The 17,509-nt window shown below is 38.7% G+C and overlaps 1 protein-coding gene across 5 annotated transcripts; it reads left to right on the top strand.

The window, feature by feature from the left end:
- Positions 1-2,491: 2,491 nt before the first annotated feature.
- Positions 2,492-14,338, top strand: LOC146320870 (folylpolyglutamate synthase, mitochondrial-like). Of its 5 annotated transcripts, none has more exons than XM_084729297.1 (15): positions 2,492-2,621; positions 3,275-3,403; positions 5,254-5,307; positions 5,417-5,481; positions 7,069-7,183; positions 7,326-7,403; positions 7,551-7,612; positions 7,968-8,070; positions 8,231-8,326; positions 10,610-10,775; positions 11,646-11,726; positions 11,816-11,963; positions 13,427-13,502; positions 13,590-13,653; positions 13,844-14,338. In XM_084729297.1, exons 1-15 carry the CDS (start codon positions 2,610-2,612, stop codon positions 14,158-14,160), a joined length of 1,566 nt encoding a protein of 521 aa, XP_084585423.1. In that variant the 5' UTR covers positions 2,492-2,609; the 3' UTR covers positions 14,161-14,338. The 5 variants fall into 5 exon arrangements, with proteins under 5 accessions (XP_084585423.1, XP_084585419.1, XP_084585418.1 ...); XM_084729293.1 differs by lacking the exon at positions 2,492-2,621 and adding an exon at positions 2,663-3,144 and having other exon boundaries at positions 10,610-10,766; XM_084729292.1 differs by lacking the exon at positions 2,492-2,621 and adding an exon at positions 2,665-3,144.
- Positions 14,339-17,509: the final 3,171 nt, after the last annotated feature.

Genomic DNA, 17,509 nt, shown 5'->3' on the forward strand with positions numbered 1-17,509 from the left:
TGGTATCTGACACCAAGATGTTAGCAGCAGATCCTTTAAGTCCTGTAAGTTGTGAGGTGGGGCCTCCATGGATCTGACTTGTTTGTCCAGCACATCCCACAGATGCTCGATTGGATTGTGATCTGGGGAATTTGGAGGCCAAGTCAACATCTCAAACTCGTTGTTGTGCTCCTCAAATCATTCCTGAACCAGTTTTGCTTTGTGTCACGGTGCATTATCCTGCTGAAAGAGGCCACAGCCATCAGGGAATACTGTTTCCATGAAAGGGTGTACATGGTCTGCAACAATGCTTAGGTAGGTGGTACGTGTCAAAGTAACATCCACATGGATGGCAGGACCCAAGGTTTCCCAGCAGAACATTGTCCAAAGCATCACACTGCGTCTGCTAGCTTGCTTTCTTCCCATAGTGCATCCTGGTGCCATGTGTTCCCCAGGTAAGCGAAGCACACGCACCTGGCCATCCACATGATGTAAAAGAAAACATGATTCATCAGACCAGGCCTCCTTCTTCCATTGCTCCGTGGTCCAGTTCTGATGCTCACATGTCCATTGTTGGTGCTTTCTGTGGTGCACAGGGGACAGCATGGACACCCTGACTGGTCTGCAGCTATGCAGCCCCATACACAACAAACTGTGATGCACTGTGTATTCTGACACCTTTCTATCAGAACCTGCATTAACTTCTTCAGTTTAAGCAACAGTAGCTCGTCTGTTGGATCAGACCACACAGGCCAGCCTTCACTCCCCACGTGCATCAGTGAGCCTTGGCTGCCCATGACCCTGTCACTGGTTCACCACTTTTCCTTCCTTGGACCACTTTTGATAGATACTATACTAATATGCCACTAGTGTCCCAACCCACTGAGTAACAGAAACGGGTCCATCATTGGCCATTTTACTACAGAAAGAAAATACCAAGCATTTTCGATTTAGGGGAGAACTATCCCTTTAAATGCCACAATGCTCTTGTACACACTTATAAATCCCCTGAACCCTTGTTGCTCAGTGCTGTTATCACTAAAACTAAAACCTAATAAATCATGTTGATGTGCAAACACAGCTTCATGTCAGTCACACACTCCTCACACAGAAACACAATAAGATAAGGAGATATCTTCATAGCATGTTGATCATCAACTAGTTTGTACACATTTTATTAATTTTACAGGCCTTTAGTGCTTTAAATACTGATACTGATACATTTAGGATTTTTTATTGTGTGACAGAACTATAGAACCCCTCAGAGGAGATGAGAAAAAAGTACTGGTGGTGGTGCTCTAATTTCTGTCTGATCTAAATGGTTTTCTTTCCCATGTTTCTGACTTAAGAACAATTGACAGGTCTTTCTTTTGGCTGCCAATTTTTAGTGCTGATTAAAATATATTTTGGGGCCAAAAGAAAGGCGTGACAGTACATAACAATTTCATAATTTGCTAATACACATGGGGTGCATGGAAAAATTAAAACCCCCTTGGAAAAAATCATGAATGCTTTTGGCCGTATTGAGAACATACCATAGGGTGGTGTAGCACTGCAGCTTCTTGTGGCCAAAATGAGAGTCACAGCAACAAACAGTAAAGTTAACCTGGCAAAACCTTTTTTTCACCTGTTTTAAATTGTCCAGGGTGAACATGATGGTTTGTCCATTATGGGCTACTGTAGAAACATGGCAGAGGACCTGCTCCCTCTGTAGATATAAAGGATTCATTCTAAGGTAACAAAAACACAGTGATTCTTAGTTTCAGGTGATTATACACTATTGAAAACTTCTAAATATTTTACTCCATTTCTGCCATATCTAACAGTAAACCTCTAAATCATACACACTGGACCTTTAAATCAGAAACACAGGACTTAAAACTATTTGGATCACAAAATGGATCACAAGAATTTTATTTTCTCCTTTGTTTCTTAAGACTTAATTTTCTACACATTTAGTTGTTTATTTTGGTCCTAGTTAACACTTTAATGGAACGATAACTGAGTAACAGTAGGTAGCAAGGACACTGAACAACACCTACCCTTTACACATAACATGATCTAATAAGCAATGCTTACACTTATGGGTTTAAAGGGATAGTTCACCCAAAAATGAAAATTCAGTCATTATCTACTCACCCTCATGCCAATTGTAGGTTGGGTTTAGTTTTTTAGTCCACAAAACACTGCTGGAGTTTCACAGGAAAACAGTATTGCAGAATCTCCCAAACAATGGAAGCATGAGCAGCATAAGGGTGAGTAGATAATGACTGGATTTTCCTTTTTGGGTTAACTATCCCTTTAAACTTCACAAAACCAAGACAGACAAAACAGGAAAAAACAGAAGTTCCAAAAACAAAACAGAAACTGAGTAGCAGACATTTCATGCACAACAATTTTCATAACTCATTCTTGCATGTCTCTACATTACTGTAAAAATGACATGACATGCAGCTCAGTTCAGGTGGGAGGACATCTCCTTGGAAAATCTATACATTATCTCTCAGTCAGCTAAAGTAAACCAATCATCAGACAGATCTGAGGGACTGCACATCAACACGTGTCCATGCAGTTTAACCTCATCTACTGACAGCCAGGCTGATCCCAGACCAGCAGAGGCTCATTTCTTTATGGATTATGAGGTAATTTTTCCATCTTATTGCATCTGACATGTTACATCAGCAAACTTGCTCCCTCATGAAATTTGTTTACTGCATTGAATCATGTAATCTTGTAATTTGTTTTGAAGACATTTTAGTTGGTAGCTAATTAAAATCAGATTTGAATGCTGAGCGATGAACTTGTTAAATAAATGTTTGACAGTGCTGGGCCACTGTTTCAATATGTGTCTCTGGCAGCTTTTATGAGACTGTAAACCAGCAGATATCTTGTGCAAACAGCCACCTCGTGCTGGAAAAAAAGAAAAAAAAAAGGGGACAGGAACCTGAACACACCAGTTTGATGTCTCATGCTCAGCTTGTCACAATGCTACCGAGACAGTTTACTTCTGGATATGTTATATGTCATGTTCATTTTATTAGCTTGACCTGCAAGTAAATTCACATTCACAGATTTCATGTAGTAGGTTGTTCATTCACTGGTAAGGCTTTTACTATCATGGTACTGGGTCAGACTGCTGTTCTGAACAGGAGCAAAACTTTTCAAGTGAGTACTGGTTAACATTTGAGCATATTTTAATGTAGAATCATGATCAGAATAAGAAGGTTACTTTTTTTAAACATGCTCTGATTTTGGCTCAGCTGTAACCATATATGTGTGTGCCTGATGTCCTCAGGGAGCTCTGTGTGTCCTGAACAGCCTGCAGAATAATGCCGCAGTGTTGGAGCGGCTGCGTGGACGTCAGGAGAATCCAGGCCTGCAGCTCCAGGCCATGCAGGGGTTCCTCCAACGCACCGGCATCACTGTACGTGCATCAACATCATCCAAGTGCTGCTGAGTTATTTCCATTCTTCTAACCATGAGTTCTGAGTTGTTCGAGACAGACAGACACACCCAGGCTGTTTGCTATGATTAACATGGGAATATCTGAGGTGAACCTCATGTGCGTCTTTAGCAGAGCCAAAACCCTTTATTTTAATTATGCCTGGTGGAGATTACAACCATAGATATCGGGAGGGTTACTTTGAAAATGTATTCTGATACAGTTACTAATGACTTGTTAAAAAGTATAGCCAGTAATTTGATCCAAGTATCACAAAATTAAACTATTGTAACTTCATTACTTTATGTTACTTTTGGATTACCTCAGTATGAAATATGGTCACAGTGTTTAGTCTAATATAGCTTTTTAGGGCTATTGCTTTTGCAACAATATCAATCAATCTGCTGATTATTTTCTCAATTAATCCATTAGTTGTTTGGTCCATAAGATGTCAGAAAATAGTGAAAAATGTTCATCAAAGCTCAGGATGACATCCTCAGATGTCCACAACTCAAATATATTCAGTTTATTGTCAGAGAGGAGTAAAGAAACCAGAAAATATTCACATTTATTTTAATTGATTATAAGTATAGATGCAGATTAATTTAACAGTGGATAAATAATAGATTAATGTTTGCAGCACTAAGTATTTTATGTTTGTTGTTAGGTTTATTAGTTTGTCGAGCTGTTCCTTCCTTTGTTGTGTACAATTTATTGACTGATTGATTGACTGACCTACTGATTGATTTAAAGACAAAAAATTTTTGAAATTTCCACCCAATGAAGCATTTTTTTTTCACTGGAGGCCATGATAATGACAGCAGCTGTGTGTGCACTGTGCATGGTTGTATATGTAAAATGTGTTTTTTGACAATTGACAGCTGACTTCTAACTCTTCTTAATCGGTCACTATGGGCCGCAAGATATCAACAACTGTTTCAGTTTGAAATCTTATATATCTGCTGAGGACAAAGTATGTGGGGGTCACATTAATGTTGGTGAAACTTTGCAAATCTCCGCTGGTTGCATCTGACAGTTGCGGTGGCATTGCAGTAGGTGCTTCACCATCTCTTACCTGGTGCTGATCTGCACTGTACTGAGTGACCCCTCTAGTTTTCACCTGTTTTCACAGATGAAAAAAAGCAACTTAGTAACTTGAAATGCTGAATCAAATTTTACCTACGTTAGTCCTGTGTTTGTAATTATACAGCTTTTTAGACAGCTCCGTGGACCACCATGGGACATAACATCAGAAAAAAACGATAGTCTGTGGTGAGAGACAAATTATTTCTTGATTCCGTTTGAATTGTGCTGCAAATTATTAATTTTTCAAGGCAAGTCGCAGTTTGTGAGGATATATAATTAGAAATGCTACTCACTTGACTTTCTCCCTCCAAAAGCTAATGTTAGCCACTGAAGCTACGACGTCTGAGTATTTTTGTACTGTGATATCATCACACAAAAGCAGGTTGGTGTTGATGACATATATTGTGCAAGATGTGAGATGTACTTAACTGAGTTTCACACAAAACTAAACTAAATTATGACAAACCAACTACAAACTGAGAATGTCCTGGCACAGTTCATGCAGAATAATAAAAAAAATAATTTGCCTTTGGCCATTGAATGGCATTGAATTCAGGTCCCATGGGGCGGAAAGAGTCACAAGCATTCCCCGTCATGTCTGGTATTTATGGTAAGAATGTGTGAGACTCAGGTAGAACTCAACGGATGTAATTAACCACATCACGTCTAAACAACAAAAACCACATAATCAGAACAGTCACTACTGTATCTACTACTACACCTACCTCTGTTTTACATTTCTCCAGGTGGGTGAGCTGGACAAACTCAACATCATCCATGTTACTGGGACCAAAGGAAAGGTAGGAAACAGAAAAACTAAACAGTCTTCTGCTGTACTTAGACTCAACACCACTAACATCACCACTGTATGACTAACAAAATGATACTTTCTTTTACTTTTTTCCCCAGGGTTCGACATGTGCTTTTACTGAAAGAATACTCAGGAATCATGGCTTTCAGACTGGATTTTACAGGTAACAGAGGGAATTATTGTATTTTTAGCATTATAGATTATTTATATGTATTAAGAATTTTAAAATGATGAAATGTAGGAATAATGTGGTGATATCTGATCAAAAATGTCATTAGTTATAATCATGAGTGACAGATACTCTGCAAGTACCAATATGAATATTATACAAATACTATATCAGGACTATGGTATCTTAGAGAGTGAGTTCAGAGAGGAATCTTTTCTATGGATTAAAAAAAACATTATGATTGCATTATTATCCAAGTATAATATATAGGAAAAACACAAAATTTGTCATTCCAGTGCTAACAGGTTTGAATCTGGTCGTTCAGTTTGTAGTCTGGACTTTGTCTTCCTGGTTTGCTCTCCAGCTAATTAATGGTTAACCAACACTGCTGTTATGATCCTGCATGTCTCAGAGATAGTAAGAGTTTATCTCTTGTTGGTTTTAGAAGCAGTAATGTCTTTCATCTTCTTCAAAGACTCCGCAAGAGAGGCTGTGGAAAAATAGCTATTGTGAGAGACTGAACTATGGTTCAAAGAAGGGACTTTAACCAAATTAGAAGGAGAACAGTTCTCAGTGCTGGACAGTCCCAGGACAGTTGACAGTGATGTTGCTTTAGATAAAGTAACTACAACTATCGAATGATCAGGATCCGCATATTATTTAGTAGTCTGTTGGTGAGTGAGGTGACAATGATGCTGCCCAATGACAGCCCTGTTTCTGTTACTCAGTGGGTTTAGTGGCAAATTATTCACAGTAAGGCAAGAAACAAATTAAAGGGACACTTCACCCCAAAATTAAAAAAAATATGTACTTTCTCCAAGCCTATAGAGCTATTTATGTATTTATTTATTTATTTTGTGTATGTGTGTGTATGTGTGTGTGTGCGCGTGTGTGTGTGTGTGTGTGTATGTATGTGTGTGTGTGTGTGTGTGTGTGTGTGTGTGAGTTGTGGAGTTCAGCTATAAAGAAATCTCTCCAATATAACAGGATTCTGCTGGAGTTTCACAGGAAAACAGTGTTGCAGAAGACAATGGAAGTGAATGGTGACCAGAAAAACAACTGGAAAAATAAATGTAAAATGCCTCCATACTGGCATCGTCTGGCATGATCCAAGTCTCCTAAAGTCCCAGCATGCCGTTTGCACAACACACACACACCCAGTTCAGACAGTGTGCATGGGAATAAAGCTCCAAGCTAAGGATCTACAGTGAATTCATACTTAAAAACATGGTGTAAATAACATTTTTTGGTCAGCTTGGCATGTTGGGGCTTTAGGAGCCTTGGATTACACCAGATGAGCAGTATGGATGATTTAATGTATTTATTTTCTTGTTTTTTTCATTTGAAACTGGTCATCATTCACTTCCATTGTTTGGGAGATTCTGCAACACTGTTTTCCTGTGAAACTCCAGCAGAGTTTTGTGGCCTAAAAAACTAAACCTGACCTTCAGTCAGCATGAGGGTGAGAAGATAATGACTGATTTTTTATTTTTGGGTGAACTATCCCTTTAAAGTGCGTGAGGACAGCTCAGCGTAGTGTCAGTCTCAAATTTAGAAAATGTTTGTGTTTTCTGCCCTCAGCTCTCCACACCTGGTTCATGTCAGAGAGAGGATACGCATCAATGGATGGCCAATCAGCAAGCAGCTCTTCACTAAGTACTTTTGGGAGACTTATGAGCAGTTAGAGGACACAAAGGTACAGGGCTCTGTACATCTGTACATGGTTTCAGTATCTGATGATACATCGTGTTACTTCAGATGAAAATATCTGCATTCATTCACATATAAAGTGTCAGGTTGATGAAACTTGTAACAATTAGACTCTCTTGAATCAACAGGACGTCCATGGAGGCACCATGCCTTTTTATTTCCAGTTCCTCACTCTGCTGGCCTTCCACATCTTCCTGCGGGAGCGGGTGAGCTGCACACATACTGTCACACACACACACACATACACACACACACACACACACACACACACACACACACACACACACACACACACACACACACACACACAGATTAAGCCTGAATGTGTACTCAGTGGCATCTCCGTAACACAGGTGGATTTAGCAGTGATTGAAGTTGGGATTGGAGGACAGTACGACTGCACAAACATCATCAGGTAATGTTTTGAATGATGTCATGACTTGGAAATAAGCTGAATCATGTAAAATATATATGGGTTAATTACCTGCCTTGTGTAAAGGTATAGTCAGTAGGATCTGCCTGAGGTGTTTGCAAATGCATCAGGATGTCAAATACCAACTTTTTGGGTTGGTGAAACGGTTTCCCTGAAATGTCTCTGCAGATACAGCCACCACCACACACTTCTACTGGTGATGATTGAAAGGGATCATGTAACATGAGTCTGTGTATTGTTTTTTTTTAAGGAAAATGTGGCAAATAATACTTTTAATAAAAGAAAACTAAATGTTCAGTGTTTGTGCTGCAGTAGTAACATTCTGTCTGGTCCTCAGGAAGCCGTGGGTGTGTGGGGTCACATCTATTGACTTTGATCACTGCGGTTTGCTTGGAGACACCATGGAGAAGATCGCTTGGCAGAAAGCTGGAATATTCAAGGTTAAACAAAGTCACACTAAAACACTGTGAGATAAGTGACCCAACACTTGGATTTGTATGCAGTAAGAGAATGTAGAGTTTCAATAACCATGAAAACAGGGTGACAGACGGATCTGTTGTTTTTGGTGTCCAGTGCTCTGATGGCTGTCTCTGTCCTCAGCCAGGTGTCCCAGCATTCACTGTGGGACAGCAGCCCGGTCCTCTGAGAGTCCTGCAGGACAGAGCTGAAGACATCAGGGTGAGAAGACTAGCAAATGTAAATATGTTAGAAAACCTTCAAATAACTCTAAATATAGCTGAATAATATGCTAATAATTAATTAATTTAACTTATATAATCAGTTTTCATGTTTTCATGTTACATTAGAGGGAGAAGCTGAAGCAGAGGAGTAACAGATTACATGTACTGGGATTACATAATTAGGATACATAAAATATAACCATATTCCAGTTTCAGAAAAAAAAAGATGTAATCAGATTACAGATACATTCATTAAAATGAGGATTATTGGCCTGATTAAAGTTAAAATTTTATAATTTAAAATACAATTTAGTTATTTTTTGTTTGCTAACTTGTGTGGGCAGCAAAACAGAAGTCTCTATGGACCAATCATTTTTCATCACTTTCACACTAAATGCATTCAATGACCACATTTTCCAAAATCCAAAACAACTCTTTTGTCATTCAGACTCCAGCAACAGACAAACACAATATATTTGCAGCATTTTTTTCAAATGCTAACATACTGTTTTCAAAACTTTCAAAACTTAAAAACAGGGATTGATGGACAGTTTGCCTCCAGGGACAGCACAACCAAACATGATGAAAAGAGAGGGGAGAGAGAGACAGACAGAGGTCGGTGATGCTAGTTCAAAGAGGCAGATTAAATGGGAACAGAGAGGTTCTGTTCAGGGTGACTAGATGAGACTGGATGAAACTCAGGACAGAGGAGCTGGGGGCTGAGTCTGTCATGTCTGGAGGATTAAAAAGTACAGAATAATTTAGAGCAGACCTGAGCAAAATGTGGCTCTGTGGCCAGAAAGGTTTCATGAGACCCACAAAGGCATCGTGGAAATACCAAAAGTTAAAAATCTAGCAAAGACAGTCATTACCATTTGGCTTACATTATCATTACTGTTATCAGACTTTTATATTGAAAGGGATCAGTGTTGTATTCATTGGTAATGATAATGAACTGTATCTTCTATATTAAACTGTAACTTTATTCACTCAGAGCTGAACATCCATGTTGTTTATGTTATTCTTCTTCTACTGTTGCTGTTACTATCATTGCAGCCTGTATGCAGCAGCATGCTTCACTGTAAAACATCAAGGTTTGGACATTGCCCACAATTCATCACATGACAATTCAGGAAGGGTGACCAACAGTAGATGTGTCCTATACAGAGCACTTCTGACCATTCAATTATCAAAGATTCGGCCATTATTAGGACCTTATATCATTTGTGTCTGTCCCACAGCAGCCTGATCCATTTCTCATGTGGCCCTTCTATGAAAAATAATTGTTCACTCCTGATGTAGAGTCGCATCAGTTTGTAACTCATCTTTTCAGCAGCTAAGATTGTTATTAAGCCAAAGAAGCTTAAAAACACATTTTAAAAGATATTTTATAACAAATTCCACCTGCACTCTTCATCATCTGGTTTTAAAACAGATCAAATGACATCAGGGCAAAGAAAACTGAAAACACATCAATAACACTCTCATTTGAGTCTTCTTTACAGCAGCAGCCTGTTGCATGTTTCCCATGCGTTATTAATTATTCATGACGATTAAGTCATGAAGTCTCGAGTCGAGTTGAGTCTCAGAGCATCCATGGCTCTCGTTTTAGCCTTTTCATATCATCTATTACTTTAGACATAGACATTATTTTTTTAGGATTAGTTCACGCAACTATTTGTGTAATTTTTGTAATAAACGAAGAAGAGAACCCTGCCCAATTCAAACTGAAAACCAAGATGGTGTACAAAAACTTAATGTCAGTATTTCAAATTTAGATTTAAACTCATTTCAAAATCCTTTTAAAATACTTACTATTATGTACATAAGACCCTAAATTATATAGTTAGAAGGCTGCTGTGGATTTTGGTTTCCAGATATAATAAAGCAATGCATTAATAAAAGATAAACACAAATATATTCAGATTCAAGCAAAATGTAAAGACCATGTGATAGTATAGATACACTGTAAGTCAGGAAAGAATATTTCCAGGGGTGTTCAAGTATGTAGGTCAAAGAAAGGAAATAAATAATACAATAAAACCCCAAACTGAAAAGCTATTTTGATATTACCACTAAAAACCTAATGACATTGTGGTTATAGTTGTGTCGCTGTAGGCTGACACTAACTGATTCCCTGCATTTATCATTTCAAAGCTAATATACTTTAATTCTAGCTATCAGCAGTAAAAGCAGCTTGGTTATTAGGATTAAAAACAACTATTGATTTTCATTGAATTTTCAGTCTAATAAAGGCCTCTAAATCTGCCTGTGACTCAGTGGTCTCTGTCCTCTGCAGTGTCCTCTGTGGGTGTGTCCTGAGCTGGATCAGTATGAAGCTGTGGTCGGTCCCGTGACTCTGGGACTGGCGGGAAAACACCAGCGCTCAAATGCATCACTCGCCCTGCAGCTCAGCTGCAGCTGGCTGCAGCACCACAGGGCTGCGACGAGAGGAGGTACAGGAGGTGTGTTTCTAAATGCACTGTGGAAAACATCTGGAACGTGTGAGCAAGAACTGTACTGAGGCAAACCAGTGTCCAAATATGATTTTGAAATGTTTGTATATTTTAAATGGAGACCAAATATTACAGTCTCTAAAAATGTCTGAAGTTGTTTCCGTTAAACAAAGAATTCTTCCTTTAAGGACGCTATTTTTTGGTACAATGCTGAAAATATAAATATGTCTGAATGAGGTGAAAACTGCACAGTCACACAACTCTGATGCATTGCTTTAACTTTAAATTATACAAATCTATTTTTGGACATATCTTTCTTTCTACAGGATCATCTGACCAAAAAAAATAAAGTGCCCACAGAGCGGTAATTCATAGCTGGAAAGGATTATAGGAATCAGCAAATATAACAAAAAAATGAAGAGCGAAAGTCACAAAGTAACAAAACATCAGGATACTTATGTTCAAATAATGCAATACATTTAAACAGTAAGTTAATACAGAAAGATCAAAAATTATTGCAAGCATTCTTTGAGTAAATGTATGTAAATAAATATAGTATATAATTGCAGAATTTAAGCTTCAAGGATAAATGTATTCTTGTCTAAATTACACACATGAATCTCACATGCAAAATTTTACAACCAATTACTACATGAATATTTGTTGCTATTGTCCTCTGGGCAAAAAAAAAAGAACGTACACTAAGGAGGATGCACTTTAAAAGTGGTCAGAAGTCAACTATTGCAGTTTACTGGCTTTTATTCTGAAGAAGGAATGATGTCTGCCTGTGAGCTTGCAAACACTTCTTCGTTCTCACCTGTGTATTATTAAAAACGATGAAAGACTGGGTTGAAACCTTACAGATGTGACTTCTTGCAGATTGCCTGAGTTTAGCTCCAGTCACCTGCAGACCAGGATCCCAGGCCGTCACCTTCCAGCCCAGCACGGCAATGCTGAAAGGCAAGTTCATCTGCATCATGTGTATTGGTGCAAAATCAGTTTAAACAAAAAAACTTGACTTTCTTCCTCTCCCTTCCCAACTCCTGCAGGTCTGCAGGAGACAGAGTGGTTAGGACGGAGCCAGGTGCTGAGGCGTGGTTCTGTCACGTATTACCTGGATGGAGCTCACACCACAGCCAGCATGCAGGCCTGTGTCCACTGGTTCAGACAGGAGACACAGGAGAGAGACCAGGCTCAGTATGACGACACGAACAACACTGCAGTTTAACTCAGCAGCCTAAGATGGACATGTGCATGATGCCAAATATAAGGTCCCTTCTTGAGGTCTGAGGTCCAAACTTAATGACAAAGCAACAAGTTTTTTATTGACTTTAAAAACAAATCTGCATCCATATGATGCATTCACTTGTAAACAGCATTTTAGTGTTTTCTATAATAATGCATCATATTTCATCAACTGCTCATGAGTTTTATATGTAAAGTATATTCTGAAATGTAATTGGTAAGAATATCTATCACTAAAATATCACTGTTTTCTTTTGAGATGCAGTGAAGTACAAGTATAAGGTAAAGTAACATAACATGTACAGTACTTGAGTGAATGTACTTCATTACATTTCACTGCTGTGTTTAGCTTGTACCTGATTTTAACACATAAATATCCAAACATGACCTTGTAGCTTCCGTCCTGGTTGCGACACATTCCATATCTTCTAAATCAACTGTATTCCATGGCATGTTCACTTTTAGTAAAGGACACAGTTTCCATTTGATAAACAAGACAGCATCACTTCAGATTGCTGGTTGTTTTTCTCATGAAGACATTTATATTTTAACAAAATAAAAATGGTTTTGCTGGATCTATCTAACCTAACTAATCCTGAAAAAGTTTTCAAAAGGTCGGTTCACTCAATTCCAAAATACACATTTTCTGTTTTAGATTATTTTTAGTTTGTCCAGGTTTTGAGATTTCCGTTTTCACCGCAGTGCAACAGATGTTGATGGAGTTTAGTTTGTGGTGCTGGAGAGTCTGATATCTTCAAACCTGCAGGGGCAGATCTAGAGGGGTGTCAGGGGGTGGCAGTTGCCACCCGTAAAAGATGCCCAGCCAAGCTGTCACCCCAGTTTTAGAAAGTTCTAGTTCAAAATAAAAGTATGAGAAATTATAGCTGGAGGAAAATTTATAAGACTGGAACTGTGAAGTCTGAGTGCAAGTAAATGCAGCAAGAGATTCTACTCTAAGGCATATAATTTAATGTCCTGTCCTGAGCACATTTTGGGTGATGGGGTTATGTTCAATGAAAAAAAAAACATGAATGAAGGAGCGCTGTGTGGGTTCACCAATTTTTCAGTATAAACACAAAAACCATGATGAAGGCTCTTGTGAGCTAAAACACGTTGGTCAATCTGTGATGTTTTGAACTTTGTGTAGACATAGACCAAAAAATGACTTTTCAATTAATTATTTTTATGTTTGTCAACACTACAAAGTTTTTTTTAAAGATTTATTTTAAGATTTGAAAATAAAATGTATTGCTTTTTGTTGCCACCTTTAGATATTTATATTTACTCTTGTACCACATGTTTTTGAGTAAAAATATCTTCATTTGTGGTCTTTTCTCAGTAAATATTGATCTCTGCAATTGTTTGCAATTAAATCTGCATATATTTTTGCCATTTGATGTCCTTGTGTCTTCCAGAGGCCCTGGAGTCAGAGTGTTGCTCTTTAACACGACAGGAGAGAGGGACTCTGCTGCTTTACTCAGACTGCTGCTGGTGAGTAGAACACAAACTACGGTACATGAAACACCACCGCTGCATGTGTATGTGCCATCAACCTGTGTGTGTCTGTGTGACCTGCAGCTCTGTCAGTTTGACTACACACTGTTCTGTCCCAACATCAGTGAAACACCTCCAAACAGCACAGGTGAGATGAGCTGACAGAGCTCATGTATTGTCATTAAACTTCATTATAATGTATCAGCAGTGATCAGATTTTGAAGGTTTGAATGCATCATGTTTATTATTATAATTTTGTACAGATCTGACAGCAAGAAGGACACAGTTGAAAACAGATGTCAACAAGTTTCTGATTTGTCATGTCCTCTTCTCTGCAGCTCACCACAGCTCCAGTGTGTCTGTGCAGCACATGTTGGCTCGCTGCAGAGAAAACCAGAGCAGCTGGAGGAGCCTGAATGCAACAGATACAAGAATCGACCAGCAGCGCCCTCTGGTGAGCGGCTCTGTGAGTCACAGCCGGGTGTACCCCTGCATCCTCAGCGCCCTCCAGTGGATCAGCAAAAGAAAGCAGCTGGGCTCCACAGGTCTCCGTGACAAGCTGAGAGAGGCGCCTCACGTCTCTGTGCTGGTGACCGGCAGTCTGTACCTGGTGGGAGGAGTGCTGAAACATCTGGAACCTTCACTGGACTCATAGAGGGTCACAAATCATCAGCAGCACTGCTGATCACTGTCATCTCTGAATTTATAGAGACTGTCTCCTCGCAAAACTTGACATTAATATCTTATGTGAGTTTTTCCAGTTTTGAAGCATCAGTATAGTCAGTGCATTAGTATATTTAATCTTTTATGCTCAATAAATATTTATAATAGCCTTGTAGACTTGTATGACAGTTATTTCATGACAATATTTGTATATTCCTGTCTGTCAACATAATCTTCAGCAGTGAAAAGCTGTTACTGTGTGCTGCTTACTAGTTATGAAGCATGCACACACACACACACACACACACACACACACACACACACACACACACACACACAAACATTACTCACACTTTACAATAGACAATGCAAATGACTGTGGACTGATACAGATGAAAGAAAATACATCATGAAGTGAAGAAACTAAAGTCAGACAGCTGTTGGAGTCCTGTGGCTGTGTTCTCATGTGGTCACTCCATGAAAACACAGCCCTGGAAGTCGACCTCAAGGAGAGAGTAGTTAGTAGTGGTTTTCAAAATAAAAAGCACCACATAACAGAAGTAAACTTCCTGTATTAGTTTGTGTTGTCAAACTTTATAGTCAATTTGTATGTGTGTGTTCCTTTTACACCTTAGTTAGAATTTACTTTTTCAGTATTTTACCTCACAAAGAATAGTGTCAAACTTAAGAGGGTTGACAAAATGATACCTTTAAATGATGGATTCTTTGCTTTATATTTTTCATATCTAAATGTGGACTGACTGTTGTGTTTGGGCTCCATTTGAAAGATACAAACATTTTAAAATTATATTTGTACACTTGACTTGTCTCAAAACTCCTCTTGCCTTTCAGATTCAGAAACACACCTCCCTCCTCTCATCTCAGCCCTGTGGTGCTGCAGCACTGCTGTAGCTCAGCTGCAGGGCAAGTCATGCATCTACAGTTTTTTTTTTTTTTTTTTTTACAATTAAGCACAATTTTGAAAATGGGGCTCACTTTGTCAATACACACAATTCACACAGCCACACACACAAGTAGCAGAACACCTCAAGATCTTTTGCAAAATTACACTTTATTCAAACTTATACAATAATTATTAAAAACCCAACTTTGTCACCATAAGCACACACATGCATCATACGATCTGATTTTTGTTTGAACCAGTTAGACACTGCTGAGCTCATTCTAAAACATGTTTAACATTTCTATTTTTTTAAATGAGAAGTCTGGGTTTTTAGAGATATGTTGAGGGCAGTGGGTCCCAAACATTTTTTGACATTGCCCACCTTTCATAAGCCAAACAAAGTTTGCACCCCCCCACCCACCTTAAGAATTTTTAATAAATCACTAACAATAAACGGTGGTGGAACTGCTAAAAAAAAAGATTGAAAGTTTAGAAGGACAGAATCATCAAATGTTTATTGTTTATTTCCCCTACATAAATCATATTTATTCAACTTTGTTTCACTCTATATTTCTCCCCTGGTACCTGGGGGCTCTGCCCCAGTCTGTAGTACATGAATATATGGATCAAGCACAAAAGAAAACAGTGCTGCACACTGATGAAAACATTATTTATCTTCATATTGTAAAATTAGACAATACATCCATGCATTTCCAAAGTTTGAATTGAAAAAACACAGCAACAACATGTGTGGAGACAAAACAGAAAGAATGAATTACACTCAGGCTCTGACCTACATTGTCCTGATTTTAAAAAAGATTTTTTTTTTTCACCTGTGTTCATGTTGAAATATCCAAGTTACTGCTGCAACAGCAGATCTGTTGATGTCAGGATGAATTCTCTGTTCAGTTTCTCTCAGTGTAACACACAAAGTTTACAACATGATCAACCAGTGGTACATGTTTGATAAATCTGACACAGCTGTGTTTGATCCACCGTTTGAATTGTGTTGTATTTTGAAAGGTAGTGATTTGAAAGGGCAAAGAAGTGACATGATATTAAATTTCTCTGTCTAATGTAGAGAAGTGTGTTTGGTTTAGATCTGGGCTGAAGTTTTGCTCCTTCGGTGTGAGGTTTCACTAAGTGTGTGTTCATTTTAATTTTAGTGTGTAAGCAATCGCAAAAAAATGTATCGGGGGGGCGGGGGGTTAGCAAAGGGGAGGCCTTGTGTAGTTGTCCTCCTCCCACAGTTCCTTTTAGTCTCCTGGCGTCTCATGTCCACGCGGTCCTGCTGCAGCACTATGGAGGAGAACGAGTCCTCAGTCTCATGGACACACAAGTAGAAGGTGCCACAGGCTGGTCCGGTGCCTGGTCTCGGCCGCTCACTGCTCCGTCTTTGGCCTGTGCAGATCCTCTGTACAGTCTCCTCTGCTCCGAGGTCCAACTCTGTCCCGTGTGTGTGCGCTGTCCTCTCCTCTCGTCCCGCTGCCTGCTTCCCCTCTATACCTGTGTTCAGTCACATTAACAAAGCACACACAACTGTTGGCCAATCGTGAGTTTCTGGGGGCGTGGTCAGTGAATCACAGCTGACACTGTTCACCTCATCCTCAGTTCACAACAAAGCCTGTCAGTCACACAACAGGTCCATAATCCATAATATAAAAATAAAACCATGCAATAATATAAAACTAATCAAAACTTGTAACAAAATCCAAATGTAACTTTATATAAATACTAATAAAAAAATCATTTGAAGTTCCAACTTCAGTGTGTGAACAACTGAAAAACTGTAAATGACACAAGTAGAAACAAGTGAGAACAATTTTGAGGACTTGTGCATAAGAGATGACAGTTGTGTTGCAGTTGTGTTCAGCTTCTGTTGCTTGTGTTTACCATTTTGCATCACAGTATAAAATGTGTCTTAGTGAGTAAAAACATGTTTAAAGTTTTGCCAACAGAGTGAATGATTTGATAAATGTGTTTAGAGCTCTGAGCATTTGTTTCAGAGAATGTGGTTTAATGTTTTAGTGAAAAACTGTAGCTGCTGCAGGATGAACACTGAGGTATGATGGTGTGTGTGTATTGATGTGTGTGTGTATGTCTGTGTTGATGTGTAAGTGTGTTGTGTGAGTGAGTCAGAGACAGACAGAGAGAACTCTTTGCATGATCAAAATGTGATACATAAGTATAAGTAATATAGAGAATACTTCATGTTTCTCATCAGTTAAACTGTAAATGAACATGAAGATGATTGTATATAATTAGCTACACTGAGAGAGAGACATTTAAATGGACATTCAGAGACACTGCAGAGACCAGAGCCTCAGTGTGTTAAGTATCATTTCTTTATAACGTACTATCACACCATGAGGCAAATTCAGGACATAAAACTCAGGCTGTGTGAGCTCCTCTGTTTGAATAAACCACAGATTATTTT

This window comes from Lutjanus erythropterus, chromosome 10 (genome assembly GCF_056507025.1).
Source record: "Lutjanus erythropterus isolate fLutEry1 chromosome 10, fLutEry1.hap2, whole genome shotgun sequence".
In the NCBI taxonomy this organism is placed as follows: domain Eukaryota; kingdom Metazoa; phylum Chordata; class Actinopteri; order Lutjaniformes; family Lutjanidae; genus Lutjanus; species Lutjanus erythropterus.

Bases quoted from the DNA above. Each gene is read 5' to 3' on its own strand.
- LOC146320870 (XM_084729292.1), top strand. From the start codon at position 3,097: ATGGTACTGGGTCAGACTGCTGTTCTGAACAGGAGCAAAACTTTTCAA. The intron at 10,776-11,645 runs GTGTGTTTCTAA...GACTTCTTGCAG, and splicing joins GACGAGAGGAGGTACAGGAG to ATTGCCTGAGTTTAGCTCCA. The intron at 11,727-11,815 runs GCAAGTTCATCT...CAACTCCTGCAG, and splicing joins CAGCACGGCAATGCTGAAAG to GTCTGCAGGAGACAGAGTGG.